Source organism: Natrix helvetica (assembly GCF_964273705.1).
Source record: "Natrix helvetica genome assembly, chromosome: 5".
Lineage (NCBI taxonomy): Eukaryota > Metazoa > Chordata > Lepidosauria > Squamata > Natricidae > Natrix > Natrix helvetica.
The window spans coordinates 86,040,635-86,067,349 of record NC_138551.1 but is presented as its reverse complement, the minus strand read 5'-3'; the positions used below and the strand labels follow the sequence as shown (position 1 = coordinate 86,067,349).

General features: G+C 45.0%; 1 protein-coding gene across 1 annotated transcript in view; it reads right to left on the bottom strand.

Annotated features, from left to right (window-relative positions):
- The window catches only part of EIF4EBP2 (eukaryotic translation initiation factor 4E binding protein 2), a 29,716-nt gene extending 11,234 nt beyond the window's left edge, over nt 1-18,482 (bottom strand). The window contains exons 1-2 of the mRNA XM_081955848.1: nt 18,034-18,482; nt 6,889-7,065 (exon numbers count right to left, since the gene is read on the bottom strand). Of these exons, the coding sequence (XP_081811974.1) occupies nt 6,889-7,065; nt 18,034-18,172 (316 nt within the window). The 5' untranslated portion in view covers nt 18,173-18,482. The remainder of the gene's footprint in view (nt 1-6,888; nt 7,066-18,033) is intronic.
- Between the last annotated feature and the right edge of the window lie 8,233 nt (nt 18,483-26,715).

Below are 26,715 nucleotides of genomic sequence, written 5' to 3'. Positions count from 1 at the left end.
CTGCCCCCGGGAGTTGGGGCGTCTAGGGTATGGCACTGCCCTGAAGTTGGACTTCTTGTGAACAGTGGGGAGCACCTTCCGCTTGTCCTTGTTTTCTACCAGGAATGGGTCGAGGGCTGCTCCAAAGAGGGATTCTCCCATGAAGGGGGCCAATGCCAGGTGCCATTTGTGGCATATTTCCGCTTGCCACTGCTTCAGCCAAAGCAGCCTGCGAGATGCCACAGATGAGGCGATCGCCCTGGAGGCAAACCTGGCTGCAGCTAAGGTAGCATCTGAGGAGAATTGGGTGGCGGCCACCAGCTTGTTGATGTCTTGGTGGGCCCTGCCATCCGAAATGGGAATTCGCTGCTGCAGGTCTTGCAGCCACAGCAGAGAAGACCGGTTGAAGAAGGAGGTGGTGGTGGCTGCTCTCACTACCCAGGCCGCTGCTTGATGCGTCCCCTGTAAAGTGAGGTCAGCTTTTTTGTCTTCCGCCTTCAGGGCATCCTCTGGTTCCCCTGGCATGTTAGTAGGCGTATGCAGGGCCGTGACAGGCGCGTCGATGGTGGGTTGCGAAATCACCTGGGCCATGTCTCTGTCCACGTTGAAGGTTTGTCCGTGGAAGTGGGCATGGGGCCTGCCGTGGGAGAGGCCCATTGCCGCTTGATCATGTCTAGGAAAGACTTGGGTGTTGGCACCGTGTCTGCCTCGACGGCCTGTTCCTTGAAAACGTTTTCCGCTGAAAACCCCTGGGGTTGTACCGGGGCTTCTGTTGGCCTGTTGCCAAGCTTGGCAGATGTCTTGGCCTTGAACAGAAGGGATTTGTACAAAGAGGGCTGGAACAATCCAGAGAAGGTAGGTTTGGGAGGAGGCATGCCTTCGTCCTCAGAGAGTCTATCCTCTCTGATTTCGCCCTCTTTGGAATCAGAATCGCTGTCCCCCTGGGAGGAGGCAGGTGATTCTGGAAAATCTTCCTCCTAAGTCTCTAGCCCTTCCGAGACCCTAGGCACGGGGGCTGCCTGGGGCTGCATCTGTGGCTGCTGAAAGGTTGCTGCCATGCACTGCTGGAAGGCCCGCATCATCATATCCTGGAAGTTGGGCATCCCTGATGTGGGTGGTATTCCCGCCCCTGTGCCAGCAGGTGTGGACGGGAAGGGCTGTGGCGAGGGTCCCGCTGCTGTGGGGCGTGGGGGTGATTGCCATCCTTGTGCAGCCCCCCGGATGCCCGAAGTATCAAAGGGAATCCTCACGGGGGGGGGGGGGGGTTCCCCATCTGCAGTCCTGCCAGGAGAAAGAATCCCTGGAAATCCTTCCCCAGGTTCCTGGCCAGGGGTAGCCCTCTTGCTGCTGGCCTTGTGGCAAATGCGCTCCAAGGCTCGGTGCCTCCGCCTTTCGTATTTGGAGCCAGGCTTTGGGGGCTTGGAGCTGCAGCATGCCTCTTTGGCCCCCTTGGAGGAGACGTGCTTTCTCTTTGCCTTTGCCTTGCCTTCTCCTCTTCCCTTAGGTGCGTCTGTAGCAGTCTCTGACCTGGTTAGCTGCTCCTCTGCTCCTCCAGTGGGGCTGCTGGGCTGGAGTCTTGAGTCTTGCCGGCATCCTCTGTGCTGCTGGGTGCAGCCATCTTGGATCACATGGTTCCAAAATGGCCACCGGCTCCAAATTCAAAAAGTTCCTCTCCCTGGGAACACGTGGGAGTGGTTGTGCCTTTGAGGCTACCGCTGCCGCTGAAGAGCTCTCTCTCATTTCTGCCGCTCTCTTCCGAGCTTTGCGAGCTCCTGCGGGCCGCTATCTCTTTCCGGCACTTGCAGGCAGGTGCGGATGCTCCACTGCGTTTAAAAATGCCGCGGTTCGCCGCTCAATCCCCTGGGGGAGAGCGGCGGAATGCTCCGGCGCCGGCTGAGTCTCTCCGATGTGACTGCCTTCCTGGGGCTTCCAGGGGAGCGTCCCCTCGCCCGCAATCTCGATTAGTGCCCTAGGTCTCTCTATATGACCTGGGCTGCGCGTTGCCCTGAAGGGCTTGCTGCGCATGCTCTCTCTCTCTCTCTTCCTGGCCAGGGAATCAGCCAAGAGCCAGTTACTCACTCTGGCAGGGAGGCAGCGAATGCAATCAAGTTAAACAGTGAGTTCAATCCTTTCTTTAAAAATTTTCCAGGAGCTTGGGATGATCACAGCTGCCCGTTGAGAGGTTGAGTCGATAACTGGGTGGTACCTTGTGACCAGGGCATGGCCCAAAGAGCTTATCTGACTCAGCCCAATCAATGAGAGGACAAGGTCAACCCATCCTGGATACTCCTCCCCTCACTATGGAGAAATACCCAGTTCCTGCAACTGTTCTTTATATGATTTAGCCTCCAGTCCCCTAATCATCTTTGTTGCTCTTCTCTGCACTCTTTCTAGAGTCTCCACATCTTTTTTACATCGTGGCAACCAAAACTGAATGCAGTATTCCAAGTGCGGCCTTACCAAGGCATTATAAAGTGGTAGTAACACTTCACGTGATCTTGATTCTATCCCTCTGTTTATGCAACCTAGGACTGTGTTGGCTTTTTTGGCAGCCAACCCCTTGCCTATACCCTTTCAGACAAATGGCTATCCAGCATCTTCTTAAAGACTTCCAGTGTTGGGGCATTCACAACTTCTGGAGGCAAGCTGTTCCACTGATTAATTATTCTAACTGTCAGGAAATTTTTTCTCAGTTCTAAGTTGCTTCTCTCCTTGATTAGTTTCCACCCATTGCTTCTTGTTCTACCCTCAGGTGCCTTGGAGAATACTCCCTCTTCTTTGTGGCAACCCCTGAGATATAGGAACACTGCTATCATGTCTCCCCTAGTCCTTCTTTTCATTAAACTAGACATACCCAGTTCCTGCAAACTGTTCTTCATATGTTTTAGTCTCCAGTCCCCTAATCATCTTTGTTGCTCTTCTCTGCACTCTTTCTAGAGTCTCCACATCTTTTCTACATCGTGGTGACCAAAACTGAATGCAGGATTTCAAGTGTGGCCTTACCAAGGCATTATAAAGTGATATTAACACTTCACGTGATCTTGATTCTATCCCTCTGTTGATGCAGCCTAGAACTGTGTTGGCTTTTTTGCACTAGGACTCCAAGATCCCTCTCACAGTTAGTACTATTGAGCAAGGTACCACATATACTGTACCTGTGCAATATATCCACAAGACATTCCACTTTGGGCATGGAGCACCCAAAGCCATATGATCTGAGCATGGTAAAGTTCATGCATGGAATATTTGGGACATTTCTCACCTCCAACATTTTTTTAGTGTAAATTCAAGTTTTAGCTTGTGTTTTATATCTGGCCTTCCCTCCTTTACTTCTATAGTTTGTTATTGCTTTGCTATAGATTAGTCTTTGACTGAAATAAACTTTGAATTTGAAATACAAGATGGTGCTGTTTGAGACCAGCTGCATAAAAGAAAAAAAATATGTGTAGATTCTTATTAGCCTCACTTATTTAATGTTTTTGTCCAATTCCTATTTACCAATAAAGGAGAATATTTGTAGGACAAAGTTGAAAAGGGGTGTGTGTGTGCTCTTTGAGCTTGCTTGTTTTCTTGTTTCATAACCCAAACTGGTAACACCTTCAGTGGTAGATGATGTTACTTCGTTTGGGTAATGAAACGTCTCCAAGAATAAAAGCAAGCGCAGAGAGCACCAAGGACCTCTCAATTCCTATAGCCTATACTGGGTCTCAGCTAGTTCCTCTAATGCAGGGGTGTCCAAACTTAGGAACTTTAAGACTTGTGGACTTCAACTCCCAGAATTCCCCAGCTTTAGTTTGGCAAGATTCTCTCCATGCTGGCTGGGGAATTCTGGGAGTTGAAGTCCACAAGTCTTAAAGTTCCCAAGTTTGGACACCCCTGCTCTAATGGATCAAGTCCATCTCATAAATGATATAACCAGAATTGTATGGCAAAAAAAAATTTGTCCACTTTACCTCCATTTGGAACTATTTTATTCCATTTTGAAAAGGTAAATATCGAGTTCCGGTTCCGCCGGCGGCGGCGGCGGGCAGCTTTTTGCCCGCTCCGGCTCCCCGGTGGGCTTCCCCACTCCTTGGGGGGCACAGGACACCCCGCAGAGGGGTCCTGCCGGAGGGGCGGCATCGCGGAGGACTCCTGCAGCGGCGGCGGCCGGCGGGAGGTCTCTCGCGTGCCCAAGGCACCGGGGAGCAAGCTCGGAGGGCGCTTCGCGTTCCTACTCCTCGAGCCTCGCTACAAGCCGACTGGAGAATGCAACAATTGAAGGAAGCAGCTGCAGTGCGGTGAGGTTGCTTCTCTCTTCATCCCTTATTTTGCATGAAGATTTACTCAGCCTTTTAAAACTTTAAACTTTCGGAGCATTTTGGAGGTGCGGCTGGAGGGAGGGGGGTTCCCCCCCCCCTTGGACAAGCGGCGAGGAACAATTTTGCTCTCAGCCCCCGGGGAAGGAGGAGGGGGGAGAGCCAACGAATGAAGCCTCACTTAGGCTGAGATGATTTTCTTTTTAATTTAATCCTACATATTACAATGATTTGAGGATTTTTGGAACTTTTTAAAACTTTGTTATGCCTCTGTGCCCAAAACTGGCAGGGCAAGATGGCACACTTCCGTTGTCTTTATGAACTCTGAAACCTGACTCCACCTTTAAAATTCAGGCTTCCGGTCTTTGTCTCCGTGTCTCCCAGAGGAATCTCTTGTGGATTGGTATTTTTTAAATCTTCTAGGGGAAATTTTCTATCTATTGCCAGACTTATTGGAGAGACTCTCTTCTGCCTGGTTCTTCTGCTCCCGGATTCACCTGGCTACCCCTCTTTTCTAACTGTTTACTTTATATTTGGACTGAACTTCTAACGTTATAAAGGATGGCATCCAAAAGACCTCCTCCTGGAAAACCTGGCTTTGCCACTTCTGCTCCAACATCCGCAACATCCAGTCCAGCCACACAGTCAAAGATAACAGAACTGATGCAACATAAGACTACAGAGATGGACTTTCAACAAATGCTTCAACAAATTTTACAGGGCCAGGAGGAAATCAAGAAACAGCTAAGGGAAATGAAAGATGAAATTAAAGAAAATCAAGCCCAAATATATAAGAACTCACAAAGACTGAATCTTGTGGAAGGGGGGGTGGAGGAGGTGAGGGGGGGGGGGTAGAAGCTGTGCAGAAAGGGAACAAAGATCTTGACATCCAACAGATGAAAATAGAATTTGAGAGAATGTCCTATTACCTTAGATTTCAAAATGTTATAGAAGAAGATGGGGAAAACATAAGGGACATCATGATAAACATCCTGGCTGACTACACACATAAAGAAAAACAACAGATGGGGTGGGAAATAGACCTGGTTTATAGAGTGAACTCAGCTTATGCTAGAACTCACAATGTACCCAGGGAGGTTCACATTAAATTTCTTAGAAAAAGCACAAGAGATGAAATTCTGGGTGTACAAAGGGGGCAAGCATTGACATACCATGATATGGAGATAACCATTCTGAAGCAGATCCCTAAGAAGATTAGAGAAAAAAGGAAAAATTATTCGCAATTAGCGAATAAATTATACCAGAAAGGGGTGTGGTTTAGATGGTTGATGCCTGAAGGTATGCTGATATTCTGGGAGGAGACAAGAATTAGAATCAATTCACCCATAGAGGCGCAGGCCTTTATGGAAAAAAATAGAACACTCCTAGAAAAAACACGAGACACTACAGCGGACACGCAGGACACGGGAGGGGCCAGAGCTCTGCCAGTGGAGGGAGATGGGGCAATAGCAAGACTCAGATCACAAAAATAAACAAGAAAATCATATTATTATAAACTGACCGAAAGTGATAATGGAATTATATCTGGATTTTATACTGTAATGTCTAATCTGATTGAATTTAGTAACAGAACTAATATGCTGATTGTAATCAATTATATACCAATGCATTATATATAAATGTATACTATGAGTATGGAGAGAGGGGCGCCTGCCACACTTTGCAACTGCCATAATTTATATACCTGTCCATTTACCCTTTTCCCTATAAATGTTGAAAAACCAATAAAAATTTTTGTCAAAAAAAAAAAAAAAATAGAAAAGGTAAATATCTTTCAATAATTCATAGCTATTGAATTGCTATGACACAGAAGGCAAAAGGGCAATAATCCACCATTTAGTTCCTACCACATACAATTGTTGAAAGAGTTTACTGTTCTCTACAAGCAGAAGCTCTCTAAACGCATTAGAGAGAGAGAGAGAGAAAAAAAAAATCTGCAGATAGGAAATAAATTACTTGATCCCAGGGTAAAACTCGTATTTGAACAATATCACAGTGCAGGAAATAGAATAGCTCTGTATCACTTCCCATTCTGGCTATAAAGAACAAGGAAATCAGTAATAATACATGTGGTTTTTTCCCCCCAGAAAAATCTCTTTGTTCTTCGGAATAACAGGTAGTGGGCAATTTACATTACAGTCACAATTGCGACCAGAATTTCCATTCCAAAGTGATGAAGTGAGTTGCGCCTTATTTCACAACCTTTTTATCACAGTTGTTAAGAGAATAACTGTAACTGTTAAGTGACTCACATGGTCACTAAGCGAATCCAGTTTTCCCCACTGACTTTGCTTGTTGAAAATCAAGTAGGAAAGGAACAAATGATGATCACATAACCCTGGGAGGTTGCAATGGTTGTAAACCCAAGCTGGTAGCCAAGCACCCAAATTTTGATCATGTGACTATGGGGATGCTACGATGTGTGAGGATTGGTAATAAGTCACTTTTTTCAGTGCTGTTGTAAACAAATGGTTGTAAGTAGAGGACTACTCGTGGCAGAGAGATGGATCGATACTGTCAATTGCAAATAAGTATTTGGTATGCATGCTGGCACTGCACTTTGGTTCTGCTATAATGCAAATGTTCTTACCAATTATAGGCTTCCCGTCATGATTGTTCAGATTGTTAACTTCCACTTTGGAATCTTCTGTCACAGAACCAGGACTGGTAACTCCTGGGATATTGGGAAGGTGGCAAGGAGGGGTCTGAGCCATGGGAGAATTGCGCCGATCTAACAGAAACTTGCGATCATAGATGATTCTGGTACCTAGAGAGGTGGAAAAGGAACAAAAGTAACTGGCATATCAGAGCCACTATGCTGAGACGGACATTATAGGACAGTGGTGGCAAGCCTATAGCATGTGTGCCAGAGTGGCATGCAGAGCTCTCTCTGTGGGCACACTCACCGTTGCCCCAGCTCTGGTTTGGGTCTCTCCCGTGCATGTACATGTGCCTCCCACTGGCCAGCTGGTCTTTGGGTCTCTGCTGCACATGTGTGGGGTGCAAGTGTGCGTGCGCCCGTGCCTTGCAGTTTGGGTGTGCATGCGCACTTTGGCACTCGGTGCCTAAAAGGTTCATCATCACTATTATAGGAGGAAAGCCGTGTTCAGGAGTTTATGAAGACCTTAGTGCTCTCTGACCTTGGTTGGTTGCTTGCAGATATTAAATTATCCTACTAGATAACATCATAATCAGTGTCCAGAGCACCAAGGACTCCTTAGTTCAACCCTGAGCTACATATATTGTCTTCTATTAAAATCAGAAGTTTGGCAGCACTGTTGCTGATTAACTATATTTTTTACTAAATTTTTACTTAATCATTGTTTTTTTTCCAGGCAGATAAATCATAAATATTTGTGGCCTAACTCCTCTGAGTTATTGTTTTGCCAATTGTCAAGCCCCCTAGTTAGAAAGAAAGGTTGCAACTCTAAAAAAGTATCGCACTCTACTGAATACATTTCAATTTATATCCAAGATATAAACTAAATATTATATACCATATTTTTCGGAGTATACGACGCACCAAGGTTTGGAAAAGGCAAATTAAAAAAAAAGTTTTTGCACTTTGCAGACCTCCCAAAAATGGCCCGTTTTTCGAGAAAACGGCCCTGGTTTGTTTCCCCCCCCAAAAAAGGCCATGAATTAGGAGGCTTGTAGAGTACTCCTGGGGGGTGGGGTGGGGGGCAAAAATGAGTAAAAAACGGCCTGTTTTTTGTCAAAAAAAATTGAATGCATAGCCTTTAGGAGGCTTATAGAGTGCTCCTGGAGGCTGGAGGGAGAGGGAAGTGAGTAAAAAACCACCCGTTTTTTGCTCATTTCTGCCCTCCCCAGCGCCCAGGAGCTCTCTGAAAGCCTCCTATAGGTTCTGCACAGCCATTTTGGTGAAGGGGCGGGGTTTTTGGAGGCAAAAAATTCTGTATTCAATGTATAAGAAGCACCCAGATTTTCAGCCTCTTTTTTGAGGGAAAAAGGTGTGTCTTAAACTACAAAAAATACGGTAAATCTTATATATAAGAAAGCAAAAAAGCCAGTTCAGGTCTAGTAATGAAAGTAGTAGAATGCAAGTCAAGTTTAGTGGCCCAAAGCCAGCTGGATGACTTTGGGCCATTCATGCTCTTTCAGCCCTAGGAAGAAGGGAATGACAAATCCTTTTAGTTGTCTAGAAGTTGGATTCAAAGGCACCCATTAAAGTATGTTTAGTATAAAACCTAAAACTTTAGAAACTTCCCCCTTTTGCAACAAGGATGGCTCTTGACTTGTCAACCCCGCCTTCTATATCCTAATCTTCAAGCAGTTGACTTCGGGGTTTGGGTGCACTCACCAGGTTAGGGAAGGCTACATTACCCTGAAAACAAAATAAAGTATCTTCAAGAAAATGAAATCTATCTTTTCTGTTTATTCCAAAGCTGACAATACCAGCTACTAATCAAGAGTCAAATCTGAACCGTCAATAGTTAATACATGAGGCTTTGATAATTCAACTACAAGCCCCAACAATGAAGCCTTTTCATACATTGGTACAGAAATCTCTAATGAGTCAAAAAATGAAGAAAATGAATCATGGTTTGCCATTCGACAAAAAAACACCACCACTCATGCCCTACTTGGAAAACAGAGGTATAGGATGGAGCCATTTTGCCACCGTTGTTAAGCGAATCACTGCAGCTGTTAATAACATGGTTGTTAAATGAATGTGGCTCCCCCATTGACTTTGCTTGTGAAAGGTGATCACATGACCTCCTGACACAGCAGTCATAAATGAATCGGTTATCAAGCATATGAATTTTGATCACATGACCATGGGTCTGCTAGAATGCTGGCGTGAAAAATAGTTGTCATAAATCACTTTTTTCAATGCTCTGTAACTTTGAACAGTTACTAAATGAACTGTTGTAAGTAGAGGATTACCTGTACTTTACTGAAGGGTGTCATGTGTTTTTACAGCAAGGAATGGTTTTCTTTTACAGATAGAAAAGGGTTTCTGGAAAGACTAAACTTCCAGATGGCATCGAACATACATCTGTGGCAAACTGGATGCAGGTTTAGTCAAACCTCTGCTCTTATCCAGCAGGGCACGTTTTCATCCAGTGTCAACACACTGGTACCCACCAGATGCTTTAGACTCACACTATGGCAGAATGGTAAGCAATTATAGTTGAAAATATCCAGATGCTAGCAAACTGTGTACCCCTTTTCTAAGCTGAGACTTGGGGTACAAGCAGAAAATAAGCCTCCTGCTGCATCTTTACTGCCCAATTTAATCTTTTGAGTCTATGTGGATTCAATTTCTCAAAAACGATTGGCACTAGTTGGTCTACACCATTATCTATTATCAAAGGGTTTAAATGCATGTATTCCTTTCTGGTTCGTATTGAAAATAAATCACAAATCTCATTTCCTTCCTTCTACTAGAAGCTCATCTGAACAGCATCACCAGTGTTTTAATACTAAGACAATAGCAACTCTGCCTGGCTTTAATCAAACCAAAGTTAAACTTAATTTAATTGATCTAATTGACAAAGGGGAAGTGTGTGAAGGGGGAAAAAAGGAAAGATGGCAAACTATTAACTCTAAGAAAAGGAACTTTTTACAAATCTTTACAGTACAAATAAAACAAGTGGACAATGAATAGGCTGATCCTCAACTGATCCTACTGCATATCTGACAGCTTCCACTTCCCACTTTCATCACATTGCTCAATTATTTGCCAATTTTTTTCACTGCACATTTTGGCCTCCATTTTCTTTACATAGGGGTTAAGTCAGAGGAACGTATGTAACATCAGTGCTACAAGCAACCATATGTAGTGGATTTTACTGTAAGCGAAATGGCCCTTTGTGGCTCGGGCCAAGGATAGCTAAGAAACAAATTTCTCCCTTGTGTTCCATCATACCCCTATGTCAACTGAATGTGACATCTATTCAGCACCATCTGTGCATTCCTAGGGCACATAAATAACACAGGAATCGAACCTCCCAAGCTTGTAAACAGCCTGTCACCCAATCAACTTCCCAGTAAGAATCACGGCTGAAAAAGGGAAGGTCTGTTTGTTCCCCTTTTTTTTCAAGGAAGAAAAAATATGGAGTGGTCAGTGTTAATAAAGCAAAGGCAAAAAATAAAATAAAATGTGTCAGTTGGCATTTTTTTCAGTCCCGTTTACAAGAATAAACCTCCTGTCAAACTCTTAAAATGGAGAAAACATTGATGTTTCAGCTTAAAACTGGAGCCAGAGGTCTCCCAGAAGCCATCACCTGAGCCCCCATTGTAGTTATTTTAGAGAAAAAACAGGAGGCCAAAGAATTATGTACATCTCCTTCAGCTGCAGAAATTAAAGGAAGGATGTAAATTTGTAACTCTATGCTTATAACATACCCAGCCTTTTTTCATTTACATTCAATTCTACCCTAAAGCTCTGCTATAAGAGCGGGGGTGATACAATTCTACAAATCTGAGCCCACTGTGATGTACTGATTAAGGTACTGGACTGGCACCAAGAACATGTGAGTTCTAGTTCATCCTCACCTGGGATCTTTCTGGAAGATTATCGAACACCGAGTTAGGTTCCATTCCTGTTAACCTCAGTGACATATTTGACATATCTACGGCTTTCTTGGCAAGTATTGTATTTTGCCACTGCCTCTAAAGGATTCTAGGCCCAGACATAATCTGCCAGATATTTTTTTTTGTACATAGTAGTAAACATGCTTGAACAGCATTCCACTTTGCAGTGCTTCATTGCAGGATCCTGCAACTATTATTCTATTGAAACATTTGATAAGACCACTCTTCTGTTTAAAACTGTAGAGATAGCAGTAGGCTTTAAGTGAATTTGAGGTAGAATTTAATCACTTGACACTTTTTAACAGCACATCGAATGAAAATTTCTGAGTTAAGATGAGCTATAGAACATGTGTCCCTCTGTTCAAAGGCACAATCCCTAGGTTTGAATCTCTCATCTGTAGCTCTCAATTTTACATTTGTGTACTTGGTTTCTCTTTACATCTGTATTTTTATGTGGCTAGTTACTAGGAAAATTACTAGGAAACGGAACTGAGGGAGTTCTGAAGGTCCCACGTTCCCCAAAGGAAAATGGTAGATTTGTTCCATGCCTTCTCCTTGGTTTTCTAACGTGTGTGTGTGTATGTACACACACAACTGGATAAATATCCAAAGAAAATACTGGGTTGGTGTCATTGACCTTTTTTTACTTACTAGGTGAACATATAGTTATTTAGTTAGATTTATATTCTATTGCTTCAATTTTGATTACTCAATTTTGGGGGGTTAGTTTTGGATATAACTCAAAGCAACCCTTCTCCCCCTTCCCCCTCTCTTGCATGAAGTGCCCTTTTGTTCATAAGCACAGTGGTATCTGCAGCAATCAATGGTGACCTCAGCAGTACGAGCAGCTCCTCACGTAAACTTCACTCCTGCATACTTGCACCATGACATCTGAGGCAAGTAAGCAAAATGCATTTGCCTGATGACATCTTCACACACATGCCATCGTTTCCCCCTTGGGCTGTCTCTCTGTAGATGCCTATACAACATCAATTGCACTCACAACCTGAATATCAGAAATGGGGCAGGATTGCAGTTCAAGTGGAACAGTCCAATTCCACCAATATAATTTCTAAGCATTAGTGACTCAGTGTAAATAGCAATTCTGGAAGAAATTTTAACAAATGGCTGGTGATGAAAAGCAGCATAACCTGTAGTTTGTAAAGCAGCATAGCCAGGTTTCTCCGATCAAATATATTAGTCTGCTAATTCAAACATTCTAAACAAATGCTGCAAAGGGTTCAACATAATAGAGTTCTGTCCAATTTAGGTCACTTCCCACAAAAATTCTTGCTGAATACTTACTGTATTTTTAAAAAAAACCTCTATGTTTGACCATGAAAACAAATAACAGATTTTGAATTTTGGACAAATCGAGGCCCACAATAAAGGAAAAATCACGATACTTTAACCTACCTCACAATACCTGTTTAATTTGCATATGCCCACTTGCTTCTGTGCACCAATACCAAATTCTGGCTCTTGATTTTCACATGTACTTTTAGTCAAAACAACAGCCTCTACTAAGAAATTTCTGAATGCTGACGTCTCTTTTCCAGTATTATTAGGAAGATAAAATGAAATAACAAAAAAAAGTGAGCAATAATTATTCCCACTCATCATGAATTGAAGACCAGCAGTCAGCAGTGTCCTCATGTCTGCATTTAAAACAATCCATTAACCCACACAACTATAAACTCACACAACTAGTTGCCTTAATGCAGAATCCAAAAAGTCCATGGAAAAGAAATGTAATCGTGGGTTTTTTTACGTATCTTAAGTCAGTGGGGATATCTCTCAAGGAGAAAGTTTTAACTTCTCGCTATGAAAACATATTCAGCCAATGGAGCTCATCAAAGCCTGTTGATGTTTCTAGACATTTCTATATAATTGGTATGACTTGTCATAGTTTTTGTATATCATAAAGCATCCTTCTCTGAGCTACTGTTCTCCAATTTCATTGGTTTGCTGCAATTCCCATCGTCTCCCAGACAGCTGCCCTTCGACAGAACAAAAGTGATGGGGCTCAGATGTTCATTATTTTTTTCTCTAGGCACTGGGTGTAATTTTTGTTTTGCTGACCTGGGCTGGGTTCCAGCACCCATAGCAAATAGCAAGGCACACTCAGTGCTTTCAAATGAAATATCACAACATTAGAGCGAGAAAGGAATGTGTCTAACAAAAGCACTTTTGTAAAAGTGAGGAAAAAATCCAAACATTGCCAAACGTCTGTATTTTGCCTTCTGAAGTTTCTTCTGGCTGTTAGTTCTCCTCAACCAACAAGTTGGTGTTCTTCCAAAATCCTTCTTTACACAGATATAGCCACCTTCAGTACTCTTCCTTACTATTTTGATCTGGAATTTGAAATAGGCTGTTAACATTTCTTTGGTTACAGAACAGTTCTTCTCTGTTGCGTATGTACATGTATAAATACCCTTCCATGTTTTCAAAATTATTTTCTTTCTTGTTTAACTTATACCTCTTCTTTCATACAGGAGCTTATGGTGGCAATCATAGCATTTCCACATACTTTCCCTACAACTCTATGACATAGGCTGCACTGAGAGCTAATGAATGGTCCAAAATCATTCAGGGAGCTTTCCGAGGCAAAGGTGGACTAGAATTTGATGCTTTTGCATTGTAGGAAATACTTAAGTTTCTGTAAAATCCAGAATTAGATACTTTGCATTGAAAAACCAACCAACCAACCTTTTACACTGGTATCTTTAAAAATTATAATTTTTTGGAAATTTAGAATCATTAAATGAACAGAATCATGAAATAATAAGGAAATTTATATTTATAAACTGCTGTTTGATTATTTTCTTTGCAATTACTACTTTAAATATCTGAATTTCTTTTTTGCCATATTTATGTTTAATGTTGCAATGCTAGGGTCATCCTCCCCAGGATATATCTTAATTTAGCCAAAAAAGATAGTTTTCACACCTTTAGATAACCAAGGATTTCAATGCATCCAAGCTTACACTGAATTATTGCATTTATTTATATAGAGAAATATCAGATTCAGATGCCTGGAAAAAATGTAGTATCTAAAACTAAAGTAATGGAATTTCAGCTGTGCAATTTTAAATGACCCTTAACAACCTTCCACTTAAGAACAGGACATCCTGCTCACACTCTAAGCAAAAATTTGAAATTAGTGTAGAGTCTGTCAGTTGTTTCATAAAGGAAATGGGATTAATGTCAAGATTATGAAGAGAATATCAATTTGACTGTATCAGCCCTCCATTCAAATTATACCTGAACTGCATAATGGGGTATAGTAAAATTAATCTAATTCAAGCATTAGGATTCTTTAAGCCTTGCAGATTCCAGCATGGTTACCTCTTTCATTGTAATCAATGAGAATCTGAATTTTTAAATAATGGACATGCTTCCACTGTTCTGCATACCAAGAGCAGCAGCAGCACAAGGGGGAAGAGCTAATATTTTTCAACTTTGTATATTGTACTCTACAAGTAGCCTCAACTTAAAACTATAATTGTGGAAGTACAGTTTTAAGTCATGACAATCATAAAGCAGGGTCATTGTGTGATCAACCTGATTTTATGACCTTCTGGTAGTGATTGTTAAGTGAATCAATTGTTTGTTATGGGAAATTAAATACTGCTTTACAGCAAAAGCATTGTAAGTTGCAGTCTCATATGAGACTGTAAGAAAGTGTAAATGGCTATGAATTCAGTCTGGTTGCCAAGCACTCAAAATGTAGGAGGGGTGGCTAATGGAACTTCAGAACTATGTCATAAATGTTTGGTGTTTTTTTTGGGGGGGGGGGTTGTCAACTGTAACTTCAAACTTAAACTAACTGACCAGTGTTAAGTCAAGGACTACATGTGTAAGACAGAAAGCAACATTAAGTGTTGACTGGTTTTTCAGAACTTTTATATTTGACTTGGATGCCATCAAATCTTCCCAGATTCTCAGCTACTGACAAAAAAACCCTATATAATGAGGGGGCTGGGCGGAAACTTTGTTGTATCATGTGGCAATGATTCCACAACAGGGAAAACAGAGAAGAGTGAATATAAATATCAATCCATCCATTTAAAATGCCTTCTGGATGTTAAACTATGATGTAATTGGCTTGTTTATGGGTTACCAAGTTACGGAAATTTAAAGATTGTTTTCCATATCGTAGTATGTTTACCAACTAATGTGAATCTCATAATGTATTTAATAAACCACAGTTAATTAATAAATACAACCATAATAGTTAAAATATAATATTCTAGCAGAAACTGTCACGTTTCCCAGCTACTCCTTATCATTTGTGAATATTTATGCTAGCTACTTATTTTAAACAAGTCTGCTATGTCTAATTTTCCCAACTTGAGTTCCTTGTAGGTGTGTGGATTTCCACCCTGAATTCTTCAAGCAGAAATCTAACTTTAACTCACATATCTGGAGAGCTATTTTAACTAACTTTGTACCTTTTAATAAAAAGCACCTTATCATTTCATCATGACAGTGTTGTGCCCTTTCCCATTCAAAGCAAGTTCTGGGCAAAGAAATGACATTCTAGAAATTATATAAACTTCCAAATTTATACTGCTATCTGGCATGACAGCTGTTAACTTGAAATGTAACCTTAATAGTTTTGGGCATGCAGAAGGAACCGTGTCATTGACAAATCAGCAAGGCAGCATATCTTACTTTCTCCCCCCATTACCAGTAATTTTGAATGTGAAATATGAAAGTATTTCAAAGCTGTAAACAAAAGGCCCAAGAAGGAACTTGGTGCTCATCAACTTAAAAAAGTTTGCAAAGACCAAATCAGTTTGTAGCTATCTAAAATCTAAGCCATGGCCACAAAAAAAAATAATCAGCTGTTAACTTTGAAGTTTACAAGAACTCAGCAGAATAAAACAATACACAGTTGCCCATATAAAAATCAAGGCAATGTGCAAACAAGTAAGACACAGGGGTGGGTGGGGGGGGACTTGTGACATCTGAGAACCAAATGATCATAACAAATCTAATCACAACACAACCCTTAAGTGGTCTAGTGTCAATGAAAGCTGGATATCGCAACAATAGTGTCATAAGAATGTTTTTTACAATATATGAGACTCTCAAATCCCACCAGGCTCAATGTTGACTCAGCCTTCCATGGTAGGTAAAATGAGGACCCAAATTGTTGGGGGCAATATACTGACTCTGCAAAACCTCTCTTAGAGAGGACAGTCTAAGTCTAAGTGCTATTGCTATATTACTGTCATATATTTTTCTCTGGAATGTCTATTAGTTAATACTATTAGCGTTTTCAGTAGTGGGGACAAAATTAGACCAAGCTGTTAAAGCTTCTGAGCAAGTTAATGCATTTAGAGCTAAGAAAAGAAATCGTCAGATAAAGCACCAAAGTTTCAAACCCAGAGTGGTCTTATGTAACAGCAATATAAACAGCTGAAAACACCAAGTCTCCACCATTACCATTTTGCAAGTAAATTTACTATTTAGCTGCACACGTGCACGCATCACCTCCCTTCACTTCTACCGCCTCCAAACCAGCTCGCTCCACGTCTAGAAAACAGAGGCTAATCATTAGCTAAGGGATCCTGCTTGCTCTCTTATCTCCTGCTCCACTTCAATGCACGTCCAAGACATAAAAATAAGATGACAAATAACTGAATTCATGCAACTTGGGCGATTCAACCCAAGTTTGTGAGCTCGCCTTGAGGTGTGTTCACCACCCCACATTGAAATCCCCAAATAACGTGACCGGGCCCTCGAACCGAACCTCAAAGGCTTATTATATACACAGCAAAAGCGATTTGGAGAAAACTACAAAAGCGTTTCGATAGGAAACTCAGAAGCAGCATGTGGTGACTCTCTTGGCCTAGTGTATTATATTAAAAGGTAAAGCTTTCCCTTGCACTTATGTGCTAGTCATTCCCGACTCTAGGGAGCGGTGCTCATCTCCATTTCAAAGCCAAAGAGCCAGCTTTGTGGAAGAAACCTCTGGTTATGTGGCCTGCATGACTAAATGCCGCAGGCGCTGTTACCTTCCCACCAAAGGTGCTCCCTATTTTTTCTACTTGCATTTTTTACATGCTTTCGAACTGCTAGGTTGGCAGAAGCTGGGACAAGTAATGGGAGCTCACCCCATTTAGGGATTCAAACCGCTGAACTGCTGACCTTCTGATCAAGAGACTCAGGGTCTTGGCCACTGAGCCACCAGGTCCCTGAAAATTAAGGGATTACCGGGTTGTAAAAAGGGAGGTCTTATTTATTTAAATCTATTGGCCATCAAATTCTGACTTACAAGCCTAATATATTATATCAGTATAGTATATTAATTATATATGATGATATGATATATATTATTAATAAACCTAGGCAGGGCAGCCGGCTGACGTCCCCAAGGGCGGCTGGTAAACAACACAGGTACGCCAGCAGTATTTCCACGCGGGGAGCCGGGTGCTTTGGGGCAGGGGTGGCGCGGTCTCCTCCCTCCCGAAGGGAAAGCGGTCCTCTCTTACACGAGGGAGCCGCCATCCGCCGCCTTCCCTCGCCCGCGGCCACGGTCCCTCCCTCCCGCTCCTCCTTTCCCTATTGTGCAACAGCCGCGGCGTCTTGAGGCTCTTCGGGGCCTTGTTTACAAATACCTCGCCGCCAGCCCCAGCACCCAGAGGCCAGGCCTAGGCGGCGGCGGCGGGAAGACGAATCATCCCGCCCGCTTTCTCTCTCCTGGGCAAGACGCGGCTGCCCGAGGCTTTGCGGCCCAGGGCTCAGCCCGCCTGCAGAACAAACGGGTCCGTCGTCCATCACCCCTCCTTGCGGCGGCTTATCGCCGCAAGGAGAGGCGTCTCTCCCCGCAATGCTCCGGCTGGGAAGGCGAGCGCTCACGAGGGCGCGTCACGTTTCCTGAGGGGAACCTCGGACTCTTTCCCCCCTCCCCCGGGGACGCTTATGAGAGGGACCCCCAGGATTAGGGGGTCCCCTTCCACCGCGAAGGCGCCTCAGGCGTCCACACACACCCCCTTTTAAGGCGCCCCGGAGATCAAGCGCTTCAGCCAGGCCGGGCGCACGCCCCCTTCCCGTTGCGGTGGGCCAGCGCCCGGCGCGACTCTCTCTCTTTTCCCCTCGTGAGGAGTGCCAGGCCCGGAGTCGCGCCTCGCCCTTTCCTGGCCTCCACCCCCTTCCCATTTACCTCCGGGCGTGGTGGAGAAGAGGGTCCCCCCGGGCGTGGTGCAATAGTCATGAGGTAGCTGCGAAGAGTCGCTGATGGGCACCGTCCTGGTGGGGATGGCGCGGCTCTGGCTCTGCTGGTGGCCGCCGGAGGAGGACATCTCCCGCTTCTTATTGTCCCGGGTGGGCGAGGGGGTGGAAGGCAGGGAAGTCCGGGAGCTACGGAGGGGAAACTTGAGGGAAACGAAAACGGAGAGCGGGGAGGCAGCGGGGCGCAAGGAAGAAGAAGGGGTGGCGGCGGCGGCTTCCTTCGGGGACGAGCGGGCGTGGAGGCAGGCGACCGCTTCTCCGGCTCCGGGGCACTTTTCTTTCCGTCACCGCCTCCACCGCCACCTTCTCCCTCGGCCTCCTCCAGCAGCAGGAAACGAGGGGCTCGGAAGGCGGAGAAAGGCGGGCAAGGCCGAGCCAGGAGGCGGGGACGCGACGGAGACACCCGCCCGCCGACGACGAGGCACGTGGCCGCTTCTCTGCTTGGGCCAAAGCGGAACGTCTTCGGGATCTGAATAAGCAGGAGCCCCGCGGGGAGGCCTGTTGGGCTCCGTCCCGGTAGCGGTGGCGTTACGCCCGAGGGGGATCTAGCAGGGAGGCGGGATTGCTTATAAACCAGAACGGGTGTTTTGGATAAACCCCCTTGAGGTTTCGTGCCCGCCCCCCCCCCATTTCCTCAGCCTTTAAAGAATTGGGAGTAATATAGGTAGTATTCAAATTACGACCACAATTCTGAGCCCCAGATTTATGTTGCTAAGTGAGAAATGTAACAGAATGAAAGGAACCTTGGAGGTCATCTAATCCAACCCCCTGCTCATGCAGGAGACATGTACTAGAGATTCGAACCCCCGGAACTCCCGATCTTTCTGATCGAATAGCTCAGTGTCTTAGCCACTGAGCCGCCTAGTAAGGCTAGGCACCTAGTTAGATGAGAAAGTAGGCACCTAGTTAAGTGAGTTTTGCTCCATTTTATCAGTTTTCTAGTCATGTTTTCTAAGTGGATGACCGCAGCTCTTAAATTAGTAACACGATTGTTAAGTGAATCTCGTTTCCCCTTGACTAGTACTGCAACCATCGTAAATGTGTTACGAATGTAAATCACATGACTATAGGAATGCTGCAATGGTCATAGGTGTGAAAAATGGTCATAAGTCACTTTTTTCAGTGCCATTGTAACTTCAAAAGGTCACTAAACGAACTGTTGTGAGTTGAGGACTACCTGTAATATTGGAATCTCCAACTTCCTCTTGAGATTCATCCTGAGCAATTTTTAATAGATAAGGCAGCACGAACATAGAATATGGGACATGGTGGAATAATTGTAGATAAGATAAAGTTGCAATCCAATGAGGAACAGAACAAAGCTGGTTCTTTGTGAACTTTTGTATGAACAGGATATTATGTGCTGAGTTTGATGCAATTTATTTTCAAGTAGTATAAAAAGCAAATCATTGAACCGGACATAATAAAAAATTTTCATACTGGAGCAATATCTATTCCACCTTAAAGATCTCAAAATAGTATGCAAAAGTGTAGAGAGGTTTAGTTTTCAGAGTTACACAGTACTTGGAAATGGGCACCATTTCGTTGTAAAATATCTATATCACGCGCACACTTCATATAAGTATATACTTGTGTGGAAAATAATAAAATGAGCACCCAAATCAATGCATATGTCCTGTCATTGCATAATCAATTGGCCTATCTGCAACTGTGCTTATCTGCCATTCAACATACAATATCAATTTAGGCCAGGGTATCAAACTCATCAGGGTGGCATCATGTGACGTCTCGGGACTTCCCCTCCCCCTTCGCTAAACTGGCTATGGGCGTGGCCAACAGATGAAGCATCCAGCCTATAGGCCCAGGGTTTGACAGCCCTGGTTTAGGCTGTTGGACCTGAAATCAATTTATAACTAATTCCATACTTTCCCCAAACATTTTCATTAGGTAAGACAGATCAAAAGACAGGAAAGCAGTTGACGTTGGAGGCCCAGAGTCTATACTTAAACAGTGGTTCATATAAGCTAAAACTTAGGATTTTTTACATTATGTTAAATTGGGACAATTGTGTGTATTCTGTAAATCTAGAATTGTTATTTTTGTCTGTTATTTATTTCTTACTTGGTTGCAACACATGAACCAATTGTTTATTTCCTTGTATTAATCAGTCTATGGCAAAATTAGTGTTAAAAATGTGCTAGTGATCAAAATAAATGCCAGAAAGGGGAAAACTAAATGCACCTAATCATATATAGGATTTTTTTTTTTACTGATTATAAAGCTTATTTATGAATTCAATTATAAGTAGTTGCCTCTAAGTCTTGTTCACTGTTTGTGACTCCATGAACAAGTTCTCAACATTTGAACTGTCTTAAAAAACAGCTCATACTGTAGGTCTTGTAAAGATATTTTTGCAATATTTAGATTTCAGTTATCTACTGCTTCCTACTTTGGTCAAACTTGCCAAACATAACTTTTTTCTCGTCAATCATGAATGTGCCTCACCTATCTCAAGTTTCTGCTTGCTAATGCATTGTCTCAAGGCACCATCAATCCCCACTTGGTTTAGTACTGATTGATTCATGCAGTCCATGATACTGTACTCTGAAGAATCCTTCCCATACTTATACATTAAAAGTTATATACTTACTCTTACTATTTTTCAGTGTTGTACTAAAGGCATGATCCTTTGCAATCTTATCTTTGTCATTAACATCCCTCCCTAGAATTGCATAACTATATCTGTGTATTCATCTTCGACATATTGTGATCAACTGTAAGAATTTAGCTTCATATTCCTGTTGGCTTCTTAATGCTTAATAAAGGTTCCTTTCATTCCCCATTTTTAACTTTCATAATAAGTTTGTACTTATACTTATTTTCAGCTGACAAAATGACATCATAAACAGGTAAAGACCTTCTAGCAAGCTCAGGGCTTTGTCTTATAAATAAGCACACAGCTTTTAGGTACAAGTATGACAAAAGTGGCACAGATCGAGACCTTTAGACGTCGATCTGTTCCAGTTCTGCACCTCTTAAAGAACTACATTACTAACACCATTCTTACAGCGATGGTCAGGTTGATAGGTAAAATGAAGATTAGATTGTGTTCTTAAGTCAGTGTAAGCATATCCAAGAACTATTTTGTTTCAGTAAAATTTGGTATTTGGTGACCATGTTCTTTTCCTCTGTTGTCCATTTCCACAAGGCCAAAGGTAACTGTTTTTTATTGCTTCCTTAGAGCCCCAGTTCACTGATTCTTACAATTTATAACTTCAGTTTGAGGCATTCACTGCAGCCTTCATTTTCTTGTGACCAGAATATAATCCTTGATCACTATTTAGAAATGTAGGAATAGGTTCAGCCGCATGACTTCCATTGTCCATTATAACCTTCAGGATGTATGTATGTATGTATGTATGTATGTATGTATGTATGTATGTGTATGTATATGTGTGTGTACACACATAACACACATATGAAAGGATCCTTGGCTCAATTCACCCATGTCATGCCCTATTTAGAAACAAAACAAAACAGAATATTGTATACTATAGATATTATGGAAAATGCACATTTTTTCCCCCATGGCCGATTTACCCTTTTGCGCCATTTTTTTTGTAAGTGCCAAATTTCCAAAATTAGGTTCAGGTCACAACCAAATTGGGTTACGACCAAAGTTATAGAACGAATTATGTTTGTGACCAGTAGTTCTGCTGTAATTAGTATATTTTTATTCCATAAAAGAATATATTCTGCATTATTCTTAGGCATGGGCATCTAGTTAGATATGAATGTTTCTAGTGCTTTTCTCCAAGGAAGAAAAATTATTTTTCAGGTCAGTGAAATGCCAGGAACTTGATGTGGTGTGTGCGTCATGATGAAAAATAAATACAAAACTGATGATGACGAGCATTAAGAAATCTCGAGTCAGCAATCAAGCATAACTGAGGACTGCATGATTAATCTTCTGGGCAGAGGGTGTGTGGGGAAAATATTTTGCATTGGTAAGGTCCACCAGGAATAAAAAAAGATCCCTCAGTCTAGCGCAGAACTCTTAGGGTTAGAATGACATAGATTTTGGCATAAAGCAGCTTCCTATGTAAATTTCTGAGAACTATCTTTATTAACTTCATTTTGCTCATCAAGGCTCTAAATTCAGAGTCTTCCTTAAAACAACAGCTTTAGGCTTAGCTGCAGATAGATGAAAGAAGGAAGTATAAAATACCAAATCTATTTGTGGGTTTTACGCTTTTCTCAACTCATTGCTCTTAAACAGAACACCCACCAAATCTATCATGTAGAAGTGAGGAACACAGAATAGAAGATTAACAATAGAGTCTTTAGTTGTTTCCAGTTATGCATGAATATAAGCATCAGCCCCTCTCATCATGGCCAAACATAAGAATGATGTTATGCAAACATTTCTACTGTGAGGAATTTCAAGGTGGCTTTCATAACCCTTCTTACACATTCTTTCAATACCTAGGAGAAGGGCTGTGTGAATCTGGCTAAGAACAAGTCAGTGAGACCTTTTGGAGAAAGAACAGGAAACTTTTGCTGCATTAGCAAAAACTAATGGATACCTGAACAGAAGCACAATCAAGTTCACTTATATACTATCTACCACACAGGCAGATATAGACATTTGGATGATGTTTTTGGGTTTTTTTAGGATTCAAATTGGGTGGGTTGCTGCTGGTTTTGCTACGGTTTCGCAACCCGTGTGCATGCGCTGTTCAACCTTAATTGTTCTTCGTGCATGCGCAGAACAATTTACAGTGAACTGCGCACGTGCAGTCACTAAAAACCAAAATGGTGACGGACAAGCGGTGGCAAGGGAACCAGTTCGGGGGCATGGCAGGCCTAGGTCGCTGCCAGTTCTGCAACCCAGGCCTGAATTCCGCTACCGGTTCGGCCGAACTGAGCTGAACCGGGCCGAACCGGGAGCAACCCACCTCTGATTCAAATAGAAACTAAGACACTTATTAATGTTTGGTGTGAAGGAGGAGGAGGAGCTTCCGGCGATGGCGGTCGCCTCCTGAGCTCCTAAGAACGCCATGGAGCTCCCGACCGGGTAAGGGATTGCTGCCGGCCCTCATGTCATCGGAGGGCCGAGAGTTGGACAGCTCGACCACCCTGGCTTGTTTTGGGCTCGTTTTGGCCCGCCAGGGTGGTCGGGGGAGTTTGGAGGAAAAGGAGGAACGGAAGGCTGTAAACGGCCGGGGGAACAGCTGGGAAGCAATGGCGGCGGCGCGCGCAGCGCAGCGCGGCTTGAGGATTGCGCTGGCGGCGAAAAAAGGCACCGGGGAGAAGAACGAGGCACCGGGGGAGGAGAATAAGGCTGGGAGGCAATTGGGAGAGGCAGTTGGAGACGGCTGCGGCAGCGGGACGAGTGGAAGGAGTGGCGCCGCTGCCAGGGACTCCTCTGTGGTATTCTGCCGTATCCTGGCTGCTCCCATGCCCCCCCCCCCCGGGCCTTGCCGGCGCCAGCAGAGGACGCCGAATGGTTTACGATCTTGGAGAATTTTGGAGAACTTTATCCTAATCCGTGGAGAACTTTGGAGCGCTGAGTGGGGGGCCAAGGTGGAGTGTGCCCACCTGGGCGTTCTGGATGGAAACCAGGAGTGAGGGCGAAGGTATAAAACAACGGTTGGGGGTGGCCTGGAACACCGGAGGCCACTGGAGGCCCTGTTTCAGGGCCATGGATAGGCCTGAACAGTTACCTAGGCCAAGAACAACTGGGCCAAGAACGCCCCCCCCATCTGGAACCACCTTGGACTGTCTCCCACCTTTCTGTCATCTCTGCCATCTCTCACCACTTGAGGATATTCGATCATTCCCCGCCCCCCCCCTCATCCAAGTACTAATCTGGACATTGAAGCCTCCTACTTCCTATTGAGACTCTAACCCCCGTTTACCAACTTTTCATTACCAGCACCCTTACCCCACTGGGTTTTTAACAATCTACTCGAGGTCAGACCTGCTCCGCCTGCGGGAGGCCCCTCTCTCGCAGGCATGGCCCTTGGCTCTTTCAAGGGCCCGCCTTGATGACGGGTTCGTGGACCCCGAGAGGTGCAGGAACCAGAAGCTAAGGGGATTATTAGTAAAATGTTTTTTATCTTTTTTAGGGGGTCCCAGGGTGGGGGGGAGGGTTAATCAGACCGGGAGGAGGGCCAGAGCCGGACAGACAGGTGAGTCCAGGAAGGACGGGGATGCGGTGGAGGGGGGGAATATAAAGGTCACTAAAGCAGAGGGTTGTCCTACTACAACGGTCGCGGGGAGGAGGGGATGCGAGGACAGGATAAGATCCCAAGGTCGGTTGGGAGACCGCGGCTGTTGGTTACGCCCGGTCGCTTGTACCAACCCCTGCAGTCTAGGTGGACAGGTCCTACAGAGCCAGGGCCTGCGGCTGATGCTTTGCAACGCAAGGTCTGTCACCAACAAGGCCCCCCTCATTAATGAGTTGATCTCAGAGGGGGAGCTAGACCTTGCAGGGATAACGGAGACCTGGTTGGGCCACGAGGGTGGTTTACCCCTCGTGGAAATGTGCCCACCGGGTTTCCGTGCATTCCATCAGCCTCGGGCCCTGGGTAAGGGTGGAGGGGTGGCGGTGGTTATGCGGGAATGTTTAGAGCCGAGGGAGTTCACTGTCCCTCAGATACCCGGGTGTGAGTCCGTTGGTGTGAACTGGGGCCCAGGGAGGCAGTGGGGCTTGCTGATTGTATACTTGGCTCCTCGCTATGCATCAGCAGCCCTGCCCGAGCTCCTCGAGCTAATCTCAGCGACGGCAGTTGAGACTCCCAGACTTTTGGTCATGGGGGACTTCAACTTGCCGTCAACGGGAGCGGCTTCCGAGGTGGCTCGGGAGTTCATGGCTTCCATGACGGCCATGGACCTGACCCAATTAGTGCAGGGCCCCACTCACGAAGGGGGCCACACACTGGACCTCATTTTTGTATCTGAACAGTGGACGAGTGATCTGGGAATAGGGGATTTAGTCATCACGCCCCTGTCATGGTCAGACCACTCATCCCTCCGGCTGGACTTCCCTGGCGCTATCCCCCACCGCGAGGAGGCGGAACCAGACTCTATAAACTGGTACCGCCCCAGGCACCTGATGGAATCTGATAGATTCCAGACGGAGCTTGGGCCAATTCCTGTAGCCTTGTCCCGCTCCCGCTCCGAGGACCTAGTGACTGCCTGGAATAGGGCGACGACTGGGGCCTTGGACCGGGTTGCGCCTTTGCGACCTCTCCTGCGGCATCGACCCACCCGGGCTCCTTGGTTTACTGAGGAGCTTAGGGTGATGAAGCGCCACAGGAGACGTCTAGAGAGCAGGTGGAGGTCCTCACGCTCCGAATCTGACCGAACACAGGTAAGAGCCTATTTGCGGACTTACCTTGTGGCAATAAGAGCGGCCAAACGTAGACACTGTGCTGCTCTTATTGCGTCCGCGGATAACCGCCCTGCTGCCCTGTTTAGGGTGACCCGCTCCCTTTTATCGCAGGGGGCGCGGGAGACACCCTTACAGGGTAGAGCAGAGGAGTTTGGAGAATATCTTCAGGACAAAATCGATCAGATCCGGAACGGGTGGGCCTCCATCAGTGGACCAGACGAGCTGCCAACAGCGAGTCTTGAGAGACCATTCTGGGAGGAGTTTGACTCTGTTGCCCCCGAAGATTTGGACAGGTTGCGTGGATGGCTGCGACCTACCACATGTTTAACGGACCCGTGCCCCTCCTGGCTGGTACTGGCAGCCTGGGAGGTGACACGAGGCTGGCTCCTGGGCCTGGTGAACGCCTCATTGGGTGAGGGATACTTACCTACCGCCTTGAAAGAGGCGGTGGTGAGACCCTTGCTCAAGAGACCTTCGCTCGACCCAATGGAGCTAGCTAATTATCGTCCAGTCTCCAACCTCCCCTTTTTGGCAAAGGTTGTTGAGAATGTGGTGGCGCAACAATTTCCACGACACCTAGACGAATCCGACTATCTAGACCCACGCCAGTCCGGCTTCCGACCCGGGCACAGCACTGAGACAGCCTTGGTCGCGTTGGTTGATGATCTCTGGAGGGCCAGAGATAGGGGTTGTTCCTCTATCCTGGTCCTATTAGACCTCTCGGCGGCTTTTGATACCATCGACCATGGTATCCTATTGCGCCGGTTGGAGGGGATGGGAGTCGGAGGCACCGTTCTGCGGTGGTTCGGCTCCTACCTCTCCGACCGGAAGCAATGTGTGTTGACAGGGGGGCAGAGGTCGTCCCTGAGGCCACTCACTTGTGGGGTGCCACAGGGGTCGGTCCTCTCGCCTCTCCTGTTCAACGCATATGTGAAGCCGCTGGGCGAGATCATCCGTGGTTTTGGGGTTGAGTACCATCTTTACGCTGATGATACTCAGCTGTATATTTCAACCCCAAACCACCCCAACGAGGCTGTCGAAGTGATGTCCCGGTGTTTGGAAGCCGTCGGGGTCTGGATGGGGGACAACAGACTCAAACTCAACCCCTCCAAGACTGAGTGGCTGTGGGTACCGGCGCCTCGGTTCAGCCAGCTGACCCCATCGCTGGCCATAGGGGGCGAACAGCTGTCCCCTGTGGAGCGGGCGCGCAATTTGGGCGTCCTCCTCGATGCCCGGCTGTCAATGGAGGACCAT